General features: G+C 42.3%; 1 protein-coding gene across 4 annotated transcripts in view; it reads right to left on the bottom strand.

Annotated features, from left to right (window-relative positions):
* WEE2 (WEE2 oocyte meiosis inhibiting kinase) overlaps positions 1-19,955 on the bottom strand; it is a 181,189-nt gene that overhangs the window by 108,963 nt on the left and 52,271 nt on the right. For all 4 annotated transcript variants that reach the window (XM_033959701.1, XM_033959702.1, XM_033959703.1 and 1 more), the window contains 2 exons: positions 9,093-9,138; positions 909-1,081 (listed from right to left, as the gene is read on the bottom strand). In XM_033959701.1, coding sequence (XP_033815592.1) covers positions 909-1,081; positions 9,093-9,138 — 219 coding nt within the window. The remainder of the gene's footprint in view (positions 1-908; positions 1,082-9,092; positions 9,139-19,955) is intronic.

Raw genomic sequence — 19,955 nt, 5'->3', positions numbered from 1 at the left:
AAGACAGACAGATAGAAAGAAAGAAGGGGCAGGGAGAAAGAAAGAAAAAGTTGGGCGAGGGAATGAGGTCTGGAGGAGAGGAAGCATACAGGAGGCTGAAAGAAGGGAAGAAATATTGGATGCACAATCAGAAAAAGAAAGTGCAACCAAAGACTCATGAAATCACCAGACAACAAAGGTAGGAAAAATGATTTTATTTTCAATTTAGTGATAAAAATATGTCCGTTTTGAGAATTTATATCAGTTTCTATATTTTGCATTATGGCTCCCTTTTACTAAACCGCAATAGCAGTTTTTAACACAGGGAGTCTATAAGCGTCGAGAGCAGTGCGGGGCATTCAGTGCAGCTCCCTGCTCTAAAAACCACTATCGTGGTTTAGTAAAAAGGGAGGGGTTCTATTTGTCTATTTCTTTATAGTTGTTACTGAGGTGACATTGCATAAAGTCATCTGCCTTGACCTCTTTGAAAACCCCCCGGAATATAAATGATAATTAACATTTTCTCTGCGTACAGTGTGCCTTTATGTTTTTTAAAATTTTATTGTTGGTAAATCATTTTGACTTGTTAATTTTAAAAGTAGCTCGCAAGCCCAAAAAGTGTGGGCACCCCTGTTTTAGGGATTAGGATCCTTTCATTGGCCCACATTGGTCCCTCTATACCTTGGGACGGAGAAACTGGAAAAACCTCTGTTTTATATATAACACTTAAGGAAATAAATTTCTCTTGCCCTGCCTCCTAACAGGATATTTTGACACAAAGAAAGCAATGTTTTAATAAAAATGTTGCTTTATTCTATGAATGTGAATTTTGAGGTCTCCTGCAACAGTCAGGAAATATCCACTATCATAAAGCCCTCCTGCTCATTCTTTAAAGAAAGCCACAGCATATATTAAAGTGCTCAACTTACTCATCAGTGGATCCTGCTAGAGGTCTCTTTGAATGCTTGATGGCATAGAGGCACCCATCCAGCCGCTTCACACACTTGTAGACCGAGCCAAACTCCCCTGAACCAATCTTCTCCAACTCCAGAAACTCTGTCTTGTAGCGGGAGACCATATTACTCTCCTGTAAAGAAAACCTCTAGGAAGCAGATGCAAGAAAAGAAAAAAGGAGAGAACAAGCAATAGTGACCTTTATTAAACATACATATTAACACAAAAGACATAGTAGTTAGAGCAAATTAAGGCTTACTGCTTGCAACTCTTTCAAACCACATTCCAAAACTCTTCCAACTGGCACTGCATTTTTATTCTGACATGCAACACTTATCTGCTCTCTCAGTACTGAGCCTTTTACAGAGACGGCTCCAACTAATGTACCTCACCTTGACTTTTTGTACCCAGTTATTTCATCTTCATATAAAAGCTCTGTTACAACTACAACTAGTCATTTTAATTTTAACAAAACTCTTTCCCTCCCCCTTATTAATTTGGGACCAGTCTCTCTATAATGTTCCCTTTTACCTGCACTCCATTCTCAAGGTTTTTACCATGCATGACCCAAATTTATTTTTCTCCTATAGATTTCTTCAGGGTCATCTCACCTTAGCACTGGATATATTCAGGTTCTTCTTACTAATATGTAGTTGGAATGCAGGTCTTTCTCAAAGCACAATGAATATTCACTGAAAGAACCTTAATAGCAAAACACAAAAAGCATTTTCTATGAAGCCAAAAAAATAGTAGGCTCAACAATCTTGTGTTTATATAGGGGAGTAAAAGTTTCCAGAACTCAGTGCTCCAGGCATGCAAGCAATCATTTGGAAGTCAACTATATCTCCAACAATAAACCAGAGGGCTATGAATGGAATAAGAAAAATGATGTATTCAAACCACAAGTTTTAAAAACAAACCCAAACAAGTCATTATTTCAACTCAATCCTAAGGAAATCTTAATGGGTTCTCTGATCTACACTGGACCTTAGAGCAGCAGATCAAGAAGGTTCATGTTGATGATATTAAAATTCCTATTGTATCCGAAGTTCTAGTTGACACCTCCTCCTCAATTAAATCTAGAATTAAAAGTACAATTCAGGCAGTATTCAAATCCAGACTCTAAGCCCACTTCTTTGAAGCTGCTTTCAATTCCAAACTCGGTCATTTCTCTACCAGAGCACTGTATATTGATGTACCTTCTTGTCCAGTTTGTCTTTCTTGAACATAAGAATTTCTGCTGCTGGGTCAGACCAGTGGTCCATCGTGCCTAGCAGTCTGCCCTTAGGTAAAAAATCAGTGCCTTAACTGAGGCTAGCCTTACCTGCGTACGTTATGGTTCAGCAGGAACTTGTCTAACTTTATCTTGAATCCTTGGAGGGTGTTTTCCCCTATAACAGCCTCCGGAAGAGCGTTCCAGATTTCCACCACTCTATGGTTGACAAGTGTAAAGAGATGCATGTTGGTAACAAAAAATCTCATGCACAAATACAGTATGTCCGGGGCGGTGCTTGAGGAGAACTCCCAGGAAAGGGACTTGGGAGTTCTGAACGACAAGTTGATGAAGCCATTCGTGCAATGTGTGGCGGCAGCGAAAAGGGCGAACAGAATGCTAGGAATGATTAAGAAGGGGATCACAAACAGATCAGAGAAGGTTATCATGCCGCTGTACCGGGCCATGGTGTGCCCTCACCTGGAGTACTGCATCCAGCACTGGTCGTCATACATGAAGAAGGACACGGTACTGCTCAAAAGGGTCCAGAGAAGAGCGACTAAAATGATTAAGGGGCTGAAGGAGTTGCCGTACAGTGAGAGATTAGAGAAATTGGGCCTCTTCTCCCTTGAAAAGAGTAGATCGAGAGAGGACATGATCGAAACATTCAAAGTACTGAAGAGTATAGGACTTAGTAGATAAGGACAGGTTGTTCACCCTCTCCAAGGTAGAGAGAACAAGAGGGCACTCTCTAAAAGTTGATAGGGGATAGATTCCGTACAAACATAAGGAAGTTCTTCTTCACCCAGAGAGTGGTGGAAAACTGGAACGCTCTTCCGGAGGCTGTTATAGGGGAAAACACCCTCCAGGGATTCAAGACAAAGCTAAATAAGTTCTTGCTGAACAAGGACATACGCTGGTAGGGCTAATCTCAGTTAGGGTGCTGATCTTTGACCAGAGGGCTTCCACGTGAGCAGACTTCTGGGCATGATGGACTACTGGTCTGTCCCAGCAGCGGCAATTCTTATGTTCTTACGTTTGTATGGAATCTATCCCCTTTTAGCTTTAGAGAGTGCCCTCTCATTCTCTCTACCTTAGAGAGGGTGAACAACCTGTCCTTATCTACTAAGTCTATACCCTTCAGTACTTTGAATGTTTCGATCATGTCCTCTCTCGATCTCCTCTTTTCAAGGGAGAAGAGGCCCAGTTTCTCTAATCTCTCATTGTACATCAACTCCTTCAACCCCTTAACCATTTTAGTCGCTCTTCTCTGGACCCTTTCGAGAAGTACGGTGTCCTTCTTCGTGTATGGCGACCAGTGCTGGATGCAATATTCCAGATGGGAGCGTACCATGACCCAGTACAGCGGCATGATAACCTCCTCCGATCTGCTCGTGATCCCCTTCTTAATCATTCCTAGCATTCTATTCGCCCTTTACGTAGCTGCCGCGCATTGCGCGGACGGCTTCATTGACTTGTCGACCAGTACTCCCAAGTCTTTCCTGGGGGTTCTCTCCAAGTACTGCACCAGACATCCTGTATTCGTGTATAAGATTTTTGTTACCGATATGCATCACCTTACACTTATCCACGTTAAACCTCATTTGCCATGTCACAGCCCATTTCTCGAGCGTATTTATATCCTGTTGCAGGTCTTCACTACTCTGAATAACTTCGGATCGTCTGCAAATTTAATCACTTCGCTCGTCTTACCAATTTCCAGGTCATTTATAAATATGTTGAAGAGCACCGAACCCTGCAGCACTCCACTCGTGACGCTTTTCCAGTCCGAGTATTGTACATTTACCCCCACTCTCTGTTTCTATCTGCAAACAAGTTTTTAAACCACATGAGTATTTCACCCTCGATTCCTTGGCTCACAATTTTTCAAAGCAGTCATTCATGCAGGACCTTGTCGAACACCTTCTGAAAATCCAGATATACAATGTCGACCGGCTCGCTCTTGTCTATCTGCCCGTTTACTCCCTCGAAGGAGTGCAGCAAGTTCGTCAAGCAAGATCTTCCCTTGCTGAAGCTGTGCTGGCTGGTCCTCATCAGATCGTGTCTGTCAAGGTGATGGCGGTCCTTTATCAGCGCCTCTACCATCTTTTCTGGTACTGAGGTCAGACTCACCTGTTTGTAGTTTCCCGGATCTCCCCTCGAACCTTTCTTGAAGATTGGTATGACATTTGCCACTTTCCAGTCTTCTGGAATCCTTCCCGATTTGATCGGCAGATTGACTATTAGTTGAAGCAGTTCAGCTATAGCCTCTTTCAGTTCCTTTATTACTCTCAGATGGATGCCATCCGGTCCTGGGGATTTATCATTTTTAAGCCTATCAATCTGCCTGCATACCTCTTCTAGACTGATCGTCAACCCTGTCAGTTTCTCATCCTCATTTCCTGCATATAGCCTATCAGCCTCTGGTATGTTTGTATTTACTGAGAGGATATACACGACACAAAAAGTGTGTTCAGCGATTGCTTTGTCCTCCTTTAGCACTTCCTTTATTCCTTTGCGGGTCATTTCCCCTTAATATAACGAAAGAATGGCTTGAAGTTTTTTACCTCCTTGGCTATTTTTTCCTCATAGTCTCTTTTGGCTCTTCTTACCGCCTTGTGGCACCCACTTTGATGTTTGTGCTTTTTCCAGTTTTTGCCCGTTTTTGCCCCTTTCCAGTCCTTAAATAAAGTCTTCTTTTCTCTAATCGCTTCCTTCACAGCTACAGTGAGCCACACTGGTTCCTTGTTCTTTTTCCTTTTGGATCCCTTGATGATATGCGGTATATATAGATTTTGTGCCTCGGTGACCGTGTCCTTAAAAAGGGACCATACTTGCTCTATTCTAGATTGTAAGCTCTTTTGAGCAGGGACTCTCTTCTATGTTTTGATATACAGCGATGCATGTGTCTAATAATGCTATGCATAGAAACACAATGGGTCCATCCAGTCTGCCCATCCGCAGTAACCATTCTCTCTTCCTCTCTGAAAGATCCCATGAGCCCTTCCTTGCTGTCTTAAATTCAGACAGAATTTTGTCTCCATCACCTCTTCTGGGAGACGGTTCCATGACTCTGCAACCCTTTATGTAAAAAAAGTATTTCCCTAGATTACTCCTGAGCCTATCACTTCTTAACTTCATCCTGTGTCCTCTCATTGCAGAGCTTCCTTTCAAATGAGATTCAGCTCATGCACATTTATGCCACTTAGGCACTTAAACGTCTTATCATATCTCCCCTCTCCCGCCTTTCCTCCAAAGAATACAAATTAAGATCTTTAAGTCTGTCCCCATACGCCTTATGATGAAGACTATACACCATTTTAGTAGGCTTCCTCTTGACCAGGGGTATCTAAGTCTCTCCCTCAAGTGCTGCAATCCAGTTGGGTTTTCAGGATTTCACCAATGAATATGCATGACATCTATTAGCATACAATGAAAGAAGTGCATGCAAATAGATCTCATGCGTATTCATTGGGGAAATCCCGAAAACCTGACTGGATTGCAGCCTTCAAGGAGGGACTTTGACACCTGTATTCTAAACTGACTATCCTTTTTATATCTTTTTGAAGGTGGTCTCCTGAATAGTACACAATATTCTAAATGAGGTCTCAGTCTTACACAGAGGAATCAATCCCTCCTTTTTCCTACTGGTCATACCTCTCCCTATGCACCCTAGCATCTTTCTAGCTTTTGCCGTCACCTTTTCAACCTATTTGACCACCTTAAGATCACCACAACCTTTTCCTGGCCCCACTTTTGACTACTGCACAATCCGTCAGCTTTGAATATCACCGGCATAAGCGAAAATGGTAATTACTTCACCCAATTCAAACACAAAATATGACCGATACTCAGGAAATTAACTAAAAACGCGATCAGTAAATTGGCTAATCGAGAACTTGCTGTCTCTAAATATCAATGAATCCAAGGCTCTGTTATTTCCTACAAAGGATAATGAAACCCTAATAGTCCCTATCTACATTTAGTAAACACCAATTCAATTTGATACAACAATCAAATTCTTAAGTGTCATCAGTAACCTAGCTAGTTCAGTAGTTCAGAAATGTTTCTTTCCCATTTAGATTACTATAATTCTCTTTACCAGGGAATTACACAAAAAGAAATCAGAAAGCTCCAGATAATTCAAAACAGGGCAGTAAAAACTACCTTCAATACAAAAAAAAAAAAAGGATCATGTCTTTCCTCCTCTGAAAAATGCACATTGGTTGCCTATAACCCACCGGATTACTTTCTTCTTACCTTTAAGGTAAAAACAGTTCCATTTGCCTGCATTAATTGATAGGCTATTAGTTCCCCACACAACTTCTAGAATACTCCAATCAATCGCAACAAAATCGCCTTGCAATTCCCTCTATTCGCCAGTTAGTCTACGATACGACCCACAAAACAATCTTCTCAGTCATAGCATTGTGGAATTCACTCCCATCGAATACGACAAGAAACCAATACTGTCAAATTCAAAGCAAACCTTAAAATCTTTCTGTTTAAAAATGCCTTTGGGGTGTAGACCTGAAGCCTGATTTCTGCTAAACGGCACTCCCTTTTGTTTTTCCCCTCCCCCATCAAATTTTTTTATTTTTATGCAATGTAATCCTCGCCATCTTCCTTTTGATTCCTATTCAGTCTCCCCCCATTGTTTGTATCAAATAGTCTCTTATTAGTTTAATTGTTTATGTCTAACCTCCCTATTTTAAATTATTTTTAGCTTTGTATTATGTACACCGCTTAGGATGATTTTAAGCGGTATATCAAACCTAATTAAACTTGAAACTTGATCACACCCAAGTCCCACTCTTCAGTCACGCACATAAGTTCTTCACCCCTTAAACTGTATCATTCCCTTGGGTTTCTGCATCCGAAATGCATGGCCTTGCATTTCTTAGCATTAAATTTTATAACATTCTTCAAGCTTCGCTAGATCTTTCTTCATGATGTTCACACCATCCTGGGTGTCTACTCTATTGCAGATTTTGGTATCAACCACAAAGAGGCAAATCTTACCCGACAGCTCTTAAGCAATATCGCTTATAAAAATGTTAAAAAGAACATGCCAAAGAATAGAACCTTGAGGCACACTACTGGTAATATCCCTTTCCTCAGAGTGATTTCCATTGATCACTACTCTGTTGCCTTTCACTCAAACCAGTTCCTGACCCAGCCTATCACTTTGGGGCCCATCCAGAGGGCATTCCATTTAATTATTAGATGCCTGTGTGGAACACTGTCAAAGATTTTGCTAAAATCTAAAACCACCACATCTAATGCATACCCTCTATCCAATTCTCTGCTCACCCATGCAAAGATATTGATCAGATTTGTCCAACAAGACCTACCTCTATAGAAAGTAGTAGTAAGATTGATAAGTAGATTGAAATATCTTATCTACTGATAATTTCAAAACACATTTCAGAACAGTTCTGCAGTCTCTGTGACAACGTTATTAGATTATTGTAATTCTCTGTATTTAGGCCATATTTTACATGTTACAAACAAAATGCTGCTGCTTGCCTCTTTCATTTGGATATTACTCCTGTGCTTAAAGAAACACACTTGCTGCTCATGTAATGGCGTCTGAAATTTAAGGTTTTGATTAAGTCATAAGGCCATACGAGACTCCTTGTACTATTACAACATCTCTAAGAATTTATCACTCTACATGCTGTTTGTGATCTGCTGATGTTCTTGTTCAATGTTCCCATCTTTCCAACATATTAGACTGATCATCTATCACTCTTCTGTTTTATGTAGGTGGTGTCATATTATGGAATACTCTCTTTGGAGATATGGAAATTTTATTGGAAAACTTTCAGGAATATGGTGTTTTCAGATCTTTTAGCTTAATCTCATTACATCATCAGAAGCTATGGCAATGGACCAGTCTGTTTGTGCAGAACAGCCAAGTGAATTCCCACTGTGCTGGGTGCGAGATTCCTTTACTACTATTACCTATCATTTCTATAGCACTGCTAGACGTACACAGCACTGTAACTAAATATGTAAGAGTCTAGATATCTACTGTAGGTATCTTGTTGACCTCAGACACTGGGAAATTGAACAAGTGAATATCTCCAGGCTTTTGAGAGAGACCAGAAGGTGGTTGACAAGCTGGAGAAGTTTGTCTATATTGCTGAAAGGGAGAGTAAATTTTTCGCATAAGTCTCTGAAAAGACTAGCTGATGTTATGAAGACTATTAACATTTTTGTGGACAGAGAAAACCAAACTGAAATTAGAAGTATTGACAAGATCCTGGTTATGTGGAATACATGAGAAACTAGATTTAATCTACAACTGTGCTTGTCCACTTTGCCATTTGTGGGACTGGCTGGAATCTGCTGATGTCCATGGACTCCATACCATTATGAGCTATGAAAGGGCATTATTTACCCCATGGCATTTAAACTTTGACATTTATATTCTGTTCATCCTTAGAGCAGGAATACAATAGGAAAAAAAAACAACCCAACAAAAATTGCACATATTCTATATTACAGATCTCACAAACCAAAGGAGGAATGAGTGGCCTAGTGTTTAGAGCAACAGCCTCATAACTCAGGTTGTAGGTTCAAGCCCTGAATTTCTTGTTATGACCCTGGATAAGTCACTTAATCCTCCATTGCCCCAGCTATGTTATTCTTTTTTTTTAATGAAGGCACTCTCTTGCTGTTAAATCCTGCCTCCATACTGACAGTCATTGGGTTTTCCTTTTCTAAGGCTTTGAGAGGCAACACAACATACTCATAGATACCTCATTGCTATGTTGCTCTGAGTTTCTACTGCTGACATTCAACCAAGAACATTTGTACCCCAGCTATTTAATCTATTTGTTAAATTTAAGCAACACTATTCTACTTTACAACAGGGCACTGATTAGCCTGCATCAGATCCTGTCAGCTTCTCAGCCACAGCATAAATAAAAGCCATTACCTTACATGGTAGAAGAATCTCATTCTCTATCACATCTGCAGCTCTCCTGAAAAAAGGAAGAGAAGTTTATCATGCCAACTCTGCCCACAATCCTAAAGTTATATTGAAATGTAATCTATGTCTTCATCTAATGAAAATCATACCCCAGACAGTAATTTCCTATACTACAATGAGATGCTCTAGTAACATCTGAGCTGGATGTCACATAATCCATCTTCTAGATTATTTGGTGTCTATCTTTTAGCTTTTTTTGGTTTAAGTTAACAAAGGTCATCAAATTCCTCTTTTAATAAGCAGCAATACCAAATAATTGCTCTTTATCATAAGTAAATCTGCACTATAAGATTAGTTTTGAGTGTTGTCAATGAGAAAATTTAAAATAAAAATTTATGTTACATGCTGTTACTTTATAGCTACATGCATTCATTCATAGAACTAGGAGCCGTCTTTGTTGTTTAGAATAGTGTTCTTCAACCTTTACACCCGTGGACGGCAGAAATAAAATAATTATTTTGTGGACCGGCAAACTACTAGGACTAAAATTTAAAAACCCCGTTTACACCCCATCTCCGCGAGCTCGGTCCCCGCAAACCATCTGATCCCATCTGCACAAGCCGCAATTATGATTTTATATTGAACGTATTTTATTAAAGTATAAAAAGAAACAATATTCTGAACAATTGTGATTTTATAAATACAAATATACAGAGCACGGACCAACAAAACCCCTGTCTCCCCTCCCCTTCACATATATCCCCTCTACTATCAAGAAAACTGAACAAGCCAAGTTATTATAGAATGCTACATAGAAATATCATGCTAACAGAATACTGCAGTCCCCAGTTATGTCTCTGGCAGGATATATATTTCAAATCTGATATATTCTACTGACAAAATAGAAATAAAATTATTTTTTTCTACCTTTTGTTGTCTCTGGTTTCTGCTTTCATCTTCTTTTCACTCTTTTCCTTCCAATGTCTGCCCTCTCCCCCTTCCATGTGTATCTGACTTCTTTCTATTCCCCTCTTCCCTGTCCATCCAGCCTGTTCCTCCTCTCTCCTTTTTACATCATTCATTCCAGCTTCACTGCCTTCTTCATTTTTATCTCTCCTACACCAGATCTAGCATCTTTATCCCTCTCTCATTTCTCTGCTGACCCCCTTTCCAGCATCAATGTCTCTCTACTTTCTCATTCCTCTCTCTCCCCTTTCCCTCATCTGATCTCTCCATTTCACCCTGACCCCCTTCCCCTTCTGTAATCTCCCTGCCAGCTGTTTCCTTCCTTTTTTCTTTCTCCCTTCCCTCCTCCCTCTATCCAACATTAACTCTCTTCCCATCCCTTTCCCTCCTCCCCTCCCAGCAGCATCTCTCCTTCTTCTCCCTTCCCTCCTCCCTCTATCCAACATTAACTCTCTTCCCATCCCTTTCCCTCCTCCCCTCCCAGCAGCATCTCTCCTTCTAATTCTCTCCAAGTCCAGTAACAGCTCTCCCTTTATCCAGCAGCTTCCCAGCCTCCTACAGTGGCTTCCTCCCCTTCCAGCAGCTCTCAGTACTTGCCTGCAGGAAGTTGCCGGTAAATCACTGCCCTGGCAAGTAGGAGAGCTGGTGGGAGGGGAGACAGCCACTGTGAAGGCTCCCCAGGATCTTGCTCGCACACGCTGACCATCTCCCTCCACCTGCACCTGTATCTGCAGCTCTCTCCATTCTACTCGTGACTTCCCCGCGGCCCTCTTCAGCAACTCGGCAGGGGCGGCGATCAAGACAGGCTGCCAACATCGGGACCTTCACTCTCTGAGTCCCGCCTATTTTGTTTCAACTTCCTGTTTCCTAACAGGCAAGACTCAGAGAAAGTCCCGACGTTGGCAGCCTGTCTTGATCGCCTGAGGCTGGGAGGAACATTAGTCGGGAGGAACCGCAGTCGGCAGGAAATTTAACTGCCGACTGGATCTCGCCGGCCCTGCGCGGAACAGCTGAAATTTTCTGCGGACCGACACCAGTCCGCGGACCGGCGGTTGAAGAACTGTGGTTTAGAAGGTCCTATATTTGTTAGATCAGACCTCGAGTTCAGTTCTGGTTGCCTTATCTCAAAAAAGATATAGCAGAGATAGAAAAAAGTTCAAAGAGCAACCAAAATGGTATAGGAGAGATGGCTGAGAAAGACTAAAGAGGTTAGGGTTCTTCAATTTGGAAAAGGAGAAATGGCTGAGGGGAAATACGATTGAAGTCTACAAAATCTGAGTGGTGTAGAACAGGTACAAACCCTAACACCAGCCATAGCCTGCTCTTCATTATCCCTTTTGGTGCCCAACCTGTTCTACTTTTAGGGAATTCTCCCAATTCTGGAGGCTGCACCTTCAAAAAAGACATAAAAAGGATGGTGTCTGTCCAGAGGAAGGCTACTAAAATGGTATGTGGTCTTCATTATAAGACGTATGGGGACAGACTTAAAGATCTCAATCTGTATACTTTGGAGGAAAGGCATGAGAAGGGAGATATGATAGAGATGTTTAAATACCTAAGTAATGTAAATGCGCATGAGTTGAGTCTCTTTCATTTGAAAAACTGCAATGAAAGGGCATAGGATGAAGTTAAGAGGCGATAGGCTCCGGAATAATCTAAGAAAATACTTTTTTTTACAGAAAGGATGGTAGATGCATGAACAGTCTCCCAGCAGAGATGGTGGAGACAGGGCCTGGGATCTCCGAGAGAGAAAGAGATAATGGTTACTGCGGATGGGAAGACTAGATGGGCCATTTGGTCTTTATCTGCCATCATGTTTCTATGTTTCTATATCCTGTGCTAATTTTAAACCAAAGGGTTGTACACTGCACAGTTCAAATTAGTCTGGCACCAAGCAGCACAGTAGAATACAGATGGATGAGCAGCTATTCTCTTCCTGTTTTCCTTGCATTGCTAAGCACTGCTAGCTGTCCTTATAAGATACAAAATGGGAGAGAATACTAGGGGGGTGGGGGAGAAGACCAGATGAAAAAAGAAAGCACTTGGAGCAAATGTGGTCAAGTAGGCAAAGAGAAAAAGCTTGAACGAGAGCTGGCTTAAAATGGACTGCAGCATCTCAAGCCAACTTTTGGCTCCCCCCCTTCTCTCTCTTCTCTCCAAAGAGACTGTCATTTCACCTAACTCTATCTGACAACTGCCCTGACATCTTCCCTCTGCCACCTCCCTTCCCCTGCCCCCATTCATGTAACTTCTGGCTTCCACAAGTGCACAGCAGAGGAAGCCGTGGCTGGTGTGGGATGAAATGTTGCTAGTGGTTAGGAGATAAAACTGCCTCTAAAAGGTATATGCGGGAGGTTGTCCCGAGAGGCAGCAATGGTTTCTGGACCTGGGAACTAAGCAGTGGCGTACCTAGCCTATGTGACACCCGGGGCCCATCATTTTTTTGACACCCCCCCATCTGTATGAAAAACATGATTTTTAGTACAATCCACACGCCACACATGAGTACCTAGGAAAAGGCAGCATCTTACATACTGCAGTGAGCAGTACAACATCAATCAACCCATTGTAAAACTAAACAAGCCAGACTAGTACAGATCAATCCTAACAAAAAAATTGTCCCCTCCCTCTTTTACAAAACTGTAGTGTGGATTTTAGCCACGATGGTAACAGCTCTGACGCTCATAGAATTCTGAGTATCAGAGCTGCTACCACCACGACTGGTGCTAAAGAACGCTCCACAGTTTTGTAAAAGGGGGGATAAAATAGAAATACATAGACAAAGGTTAAATTGTCCAGCAAGAAGCTGGACTCCGCATACAATGCAACACCACATAAATAGTGACACAAGTCTCCTAAAGCAATAAATACATAGAAAATTTTTCTACCTTTGTCTTCTCTGGTTTCTGCTTCTCTCATCTTCTTGTTACTCTCTTCCTTCCGTCCACTGTCTGCCGTCTCTCTGCCCCTATATGGCATCTTCTCTCCTATGCCCCTTCCAGAAACTGTATGCCTCCCCCTTCCATCTCTCCTTTCTCCCCCATTGGCCTGGCATCTCTCTCTCCTCTCCTTCCCTCTCCTCTACAATCCCTTTCCCCTCGTTTTCCTTTCCAATTTATTTTCTGCATCTGTCTAGATTATGTTCTTTCTACCCTCTCAATTTCCTTTTTTACTACCTACCTACAGCTCACCACCTCTTTTCCCTCACCCCCTCCAGTATTTCCCTAACTCAATCCTTTCCTCCCCATCATGTGCCCTCCTTTTATTTATCCCCTTCTTCCATCATGTGCCCTCTTTCTCTACCCCTTCCATCTAGTACCTTCTCCTCTCTATCCAATTCCATCACCTGCTCCCCTCTTTCTCTCCTCCCATTTCCTTCCTGCATTTGCTCCCTTATCTCTCCCATCCAGTATAGGCTCCCCCTCTACCCTCTCCACTACCATCCAACGTCTGCCCTTTCTCTCTCCATCCACCCCTCTTCAATCAGCATCTGCTCACTTTCTTCCTCTCCAATCCATTTCCATCCAGTATCCTTCCCCCTTATGTCTCTCTCCCCTTTCCCTGTACATCAATTCCATCAGCACCACCCTTCCATACCACCCTGCCCCCTTTCTCTCCCTCCACCACTCTTCCATTCCAGCAGTCCTGCTCCTTTCCCGCAATGACTATAGCTGCCTTTGCTGGTCCACCCCACTCCGATGTACTTGCTCTGGAGCAGAGTCAGCAGTCGCGTGCTGGAAGGTCCCGCGATGACTTGCCTGCCGGCTTTGCTCCGGAAGAAGTAAGTTATGTCGGAGATGCAGGTCCCATGATGACTGCAGATGAGTCATCGGGGGACCTTCCTGCACCTCAGCGCAGCTGCTGACTCTGCTCCAGAGCATGTAAGTTAGAGGGAGTCCACTGGCAGCCGCACAGAGGTGCAGGTCCTGTTGCACAGTATGGCAGGATGACCCGGACCTGGCCGGCTGTGCACCTCCCATAAGGCATGCACCTGGGGCGGGCTGCCCCCCCCTTCCCCCTTGGTATGCCCCCTGGAACTAAGACATATGCTAAGGTGTGGGAGACATTGCTGCTAGTGAGAAGATCATGTTTTGACCACTGCCATGAAATCTGTTAAGGCTAGTGGCATAGCAAGGGCGAGTGGCACCCCTTCCCTGCACCCCCCACTGCGCACATGCCCCTTCCCTTTCCTCCATATCTTTTTAACTTCTCTGGCATGAGCAGCATGCTCACCACGTCTGTATTGGTTCACCCTTTGACATCACTTCCTAGGTGTGGGTCCCGGAAATGATGTCAGAGAGCATGCTAATGTGGGCAGTAACCATGTGCCGGGGAAGGCAAGGGGCATGCTCTTAAGAAGAGCACATCTGGGGTGGACCATCCCTACGCAACCCCTTTACTACGCCACTGGGTAAGACACAATTTTGGCACCTGTGAGGCTTGGTGCCCAGAACCAGTGCCTTACCTGGTTCATGCCATGAGCTAGCCCTTGCTGGAAGGTGAATCTGCCCAGAGAAAGGGAAAGTCATCATAAGAAGGGGTAAACCTGAGACAGGCCTGGGACAGGAAGAGCCTAACCTTATGAAAGAACAATGATTTAGCAAAAACTAAGGAAAAAAATGTCATAAAATTTAGGCTTGCTTATCTCAAGTAGGCTGTGAAAATTTTAAGGATGTTTATAGCTATTCAGCACGCTATTTGGTTTTTTTTTTTAAAACTGAAAATTTAACATTTTTACATATTCTTAACATGCAGAGGAAACATGTGACACTATAACAAACATAGGGGGAAAAAAATCAATATCTAACTATAATCATGTATCAATACCTAGTCCACTTCACAGGAGCAACAGTTGTATAAACAGGTATAAACTGGTGAATAAACAAAACCCTTTAAACAATCAAAATTATAGTTCCTATATCATGCCATAAGAAACCAAAAATGAAATACTATTTAAAAAAAAAAAAAATTTCCTACAATAAGCTATCTTAGGAGTTCATTTAGTATGTTGAGAACAAAATACATTCTATCCAATTAATTACTTATTACCAATTTTATGACCATCCAGAATATTTGTAACCCAACTCAGTTGGAAGCCCCCCTTAATCAAGCTGTCTGTTTAGATTGTAAGCCCTTTTTGAGTAGGGACTTTCTTCTTTGTGACTCTACAGTGCTGAGTATGTCTGGTAGCACTATAGAAATAGCAGTAGCAGTAGTAGTAGCAAAGAGGTTTATAGCATAGGCCAGCGAGGTAAGTGCTCCAACACTCATAAGAATTCTATGAGTGTTGAAACACTTGCCACGCTGGTCTATGCTAAAATCCTCTAGCGCAGCTTGATAAAAGGGGCTGTGTTCTTCCCTTGCCAACCTATCAGACACTCAACATGGGAACCTGAAAAAAAAGAAGAACTCCCTCATAGCAAGTAGGAAATTTTAAACCAATAAATTGCTTTCTGTGTAACTGAGTGGCCCTAGCCACATCTGAAAAAATCTGAATCTTCTGACCACAGAATAATTTTTTTTTTTAATACAGTAAAACATTGGATTGCAAGTAACTTGGTTTGCAAGTATTTTGCAAGACAAGCAAAACATTATTACATTTTAACTTGATATACAAGCAATGTCTTGCAATACAAGTACATACAGTAGTACTACTACAACTACAACAACTACAACTACTACAGTTTATATACTGCAGGACCGTGAAGTTCTATGCGGTTTACAATAATTAAAAGATGATACAACTTGAGTGGAATAAACAGAGTTAAGAGCTAGTGATTAACAGGTATTGATTAACAGTTATTTTGGAGTAAGAATTATACAGGTCAGCTGCCTAAACACTTCAGGAATAGATATGTTTTTAGCCGTTTCCTAAATTCCCCATACATAGTAGGCGTAAGCAATTGATCTAGATCTGTACCCCATAGTGCTGCCTGATGCGAGAGAAGGTGTTGATGATGTCTTAAGTTTACATCCTCTAACTGGAGGGGAAACAAAGTTCAAGTGTGAGCTTCTCTTATGTCTGTTGGCTGAGAAAGAAAAAAGGTCAGTTATATATTTAGGGGCTAGACCGAATAGTGCCTTAAAGCAAAAAACAACCGAACTTAACTTCACACGCGCCTCCATTGGCAGCCAATGCAGTAGTCGGTAGTAAGGCGTTACATGATCGGACTTCTTCAGTCCGAAGATCAATTTAATCGCAGCATTTTGCACCAGTTGTAATCGTCACATATTATTTTAGGCAATTGCCAAATAGGCGATATTACAGTAATCAAGTTGACCTAAAAACGAGGGATTGTACCAGAATTCTAAAAGCTGACATGTCAAAATATGCTCTAATGGACCTAAGCTTCCATAGAGTGAAAAAACTTTTTCTGATTAAGGAGTCAACCTGGTCATAGTAGATTGAATAGGGTAACTAAATTTATTGATGCAGTGATGTTTTGGTGTCAAGTGGGCGTGGGGAGACTACAAAAAAATTATGTTTTCCGAATTGAGTCTCAGTCTGAATTCAGACTTCCACTGCTCCATCAGATTTAGTATTTCTGTTGCCTTGGGAGTAGCTTCCAAGAGAGAGTTAGCGAATGGGATGATGATCGTAAAATCATCTGCGTAACTGAATAGTTTTATCCCCAACTGGGTTAATTGTGCTCCTAATGAGGACATGTAAACATTGAAAAGCAGTGTGGAAAGTGGTGACCCCTGCGGTACGCCGGATAGATTGCTCCAGGTATCAAGAGACTGTAATTGAAACGTACCTGATGGGTGCGTGACAAAAGGAAACCCCGAAACCAGTCTAAGACCTCTTCCCTGATACCAATTGCCATTTAAGCATTGTAGTAGTTTCCCATGGTCCACCAAGTCAAAGGCAGAGCTCATATCAAATTGCATGATCAGGACATTAAGGCCCTTACTGAACAAGAGATGCAGATTATCTAAGATAGCCGTAATTACTGTTTCAGTGCTGAACAAAAGGTCTAAAACCAGATTGAGTCTCATGTAGGAGAGAGAATTTGATCAAGATATTTCATCAATTGGGTATGTACCAATCCTCCCATGATTTTTACAATAAATGGGATGGATGCTATTGGTCTATAGTTGGCTACTAGTGCTAATGATTCTTTATTATTTTTGGAATTGGGGTTATTATGTGACTATTATTAGTGAGGAATTTTCCATTTTTTAGTTTATCGATTAGGTAAGACAACACCTCAGTACAGGCAAGAAAATCCTGCTGGTACAACTAGACCTTTCTGCAGCCTTCGACTTGGTAGACCACGACATGCTTCTACAGACTCTCGACTCAATAGGAATCTCAGGCAAAGTACTTATATGGTTCAAAGGATTCCTACAATCAAGAACTTAGAGTCAAAACAATGCAAGAAAAATCAGAACCATGGTTCAACCCCTGCGGAGTTCCCCAAGGATCACCCCTATCACCTACACTACTCAATATATACATAGCTTCCCTCAGCTACTACCTGGATAATCTTGGCATAATTTCATACAGCTACGCAGATGACATCACTATTCTCCTACCCTTCGACCAACCAGAATCCATCATGACAAGCACAATACAAAAAACACTCGAATTAGTTGCAATTTGGATGACAGAGCACAAATTAAAACTTAACCCTGACAAAACAAATTTCATCCTACTAGAAAATAACAAAACTCCAACATTAACTAATCTTGTAATAAATTTATTCTCATACCCACTACAACCTACACTAAAATTGCTTGGAATCATAATTGACAAGAGGCTGCACTATGCAACCCCAAATTAACAAAATAATAAAGGCATCGTTCATGACCATGAGAAATTTAAGAAAAATCCGCACATTCTTCGAAAAGAAGCAATTCCTTCTATTGGTACAATCTCTTATCCTTGGGATGATAGACTACTGCAACATACTATACCTACCATGTCCCGCGATCATGATAAAGCAACTGCAGACAATACAGAATACAGCCCTAAGACTTGTCTATTCACTAAAAAAATATGACCATATCACAGAGGCATACCATGACTCGCACTGGCTTCCAATAGAAGCTAGAGTGCACTTCAAATTCTACTGCTTACTTTACAAGGCTATCAATGGAGAAAGCCCAACCTACTGGAATAACCGACTAAATCAATCCTCAACCATACACAGAAGCCCTCTCACTACTCTGTCATCCATCATCCAAAAATGTCAAATGAAAAAAACAAAACTTTAGGCCCTGCCCCGCCCCTCCGAGATGAGCTCTGGGTGGATGAAGCTGCCCAGGGGGAGTAAATGGCAGGAAAGAAGTTGGCTTCTCGGGTCTTGGAAGGCCTCCGCGCATGTGCAGATGACGCCATCACGCAGATGCACGTGGCAGCGGCCAATCTCCACACACTGTAGAGAGTCGTGACTGTCGTGGATACCGCGAAGGTAGGTGTTCGGTCTGGGCCTCTGCTCAAAGAGCTTTTGCCTTTGGCCGGGGATTCAGTTTCAGGCAAATAGAAAATGACTTGTAATATCTAGAAATTAATCCAAATCATAGTTATGGACCCAGCCATGTGTCACAATGTAAATGCATATCATTCTTCCAAATTGCAACCAGGCAATACCAACACTCTCCAGGCAGTCTCCCTGCTGCATCTTCACCTAGGGACAACAACCCTCCCCACTCCAAAAAAAAAAAAATTCTCCAGGCAAGCTTCCAGAACCTGCCCCAGCAGGCTGCTCCCAACCTTCAATCCCACTTCCACATCCTCCAAACTCTCAGTCCCAGGTAACCCAAAGCCCAGAGAGAATACCATCCCATCCCCACCATGGGTTCTGCTTCCTTCCTACTCTGCTCCACATTTTCCACTGTCCCCAGAGGCTGCCACTACCTCAGAGCTCTCCCTCATGCTGACTATACAGTCTCTGCTTTGCTTGCATCCATAGGCAGTCTCTGAAGCTTCCAGAGGCCACCTCTCATCATATACAAACTACTTGGAGGGTAGAAAACAATGGGTAGGAGTGAAGGGTCACTACTCCGACTGGAGGAGGGTCACGAGTGGTGTCCCGCAGGGCTCGGTGCTCGGGCCGCTGCTATTTAATATCTTCATAAATGATCTAGAAACAGGAACGAAGTGTGAGATAATAAAATTTGCGGACGACACCAAACTATTTAATGGAGCTCGGACTACAGAGGACTGCGAAAAGTTGCAAAGGGACTTGAACAAATTAGAAGAATGGGCGGCGAAATGGCAGATGAAGTTCAACATTGAAAAATGTAAAGTATTACATGTGGGGAGCAGAAACTCGAGGTACAACTATACAATGGGAGGGATGTTATTGAATAAGAGTACCCAGGAAAGGGACTTGGGGGTAATGGTGGACATGACAATGAAGCCGTCGGCACAGTGTGCAGCGGCCGCTAAGAGAGCGAATAGAACGCTTGGTATAATCAAAAAGGGTATTACAGCCAGAACGAAAGAAGTTATCCTGCCGTTGTATCGGGCGATGGTGCGCCCGCATTTGGAGTACTGCGTCCAATATTGGTCGCCGTATCTTAAGAAGGATATGGCATTAGTCGAGAGGGTTCAAAGGAGAGCAACACGTCTGATAATAGGTATGGAAAACTTGTCATATTCTGAGAGATTGGAGAAGCTGGGTCTCTTTTCCCTGGAGAAGAGGAGATTTAGAGGGGATATGATAGAGACTTACAAAATCATGAAGGGCATAGAGAGAGTAGAGAGGGACAGATTCTTCGAACTTTCGAAAAATAAGAGAACAAGAGGGCATTCGGAAAAGTCGAAAGGGGACAGATTCAAAACAAATGCTAGGAAGTTCTTCTTTACCCAACGTGTGGTGGACACTTGGAATGTGCTTCCAGAGGACGTTATAAGGCAGAGTACGGTACTGGGGTTCAAGAAAGGATTGGACA

The sequence above is a fragment of the Geotrypetes seraphini genome, chromosome 9 (assembly GCF_902459505.1).
Source record: "Geotrypetes seraphini chromosome 9, aGeoSer1.1, whole genome shotgun sequence".
Taxonomy (NCBI): Eukaryota; Metazoa; Chordata; class Amphibia; order Gymnophiona; family Dermophiidae; genus Geotrypetes; species Geotrypetes seraphini.
Note: the sequence above shows the minus strand (reverse complement) of the source record. Positions and strands in the feature narration are given on the sequence as shown.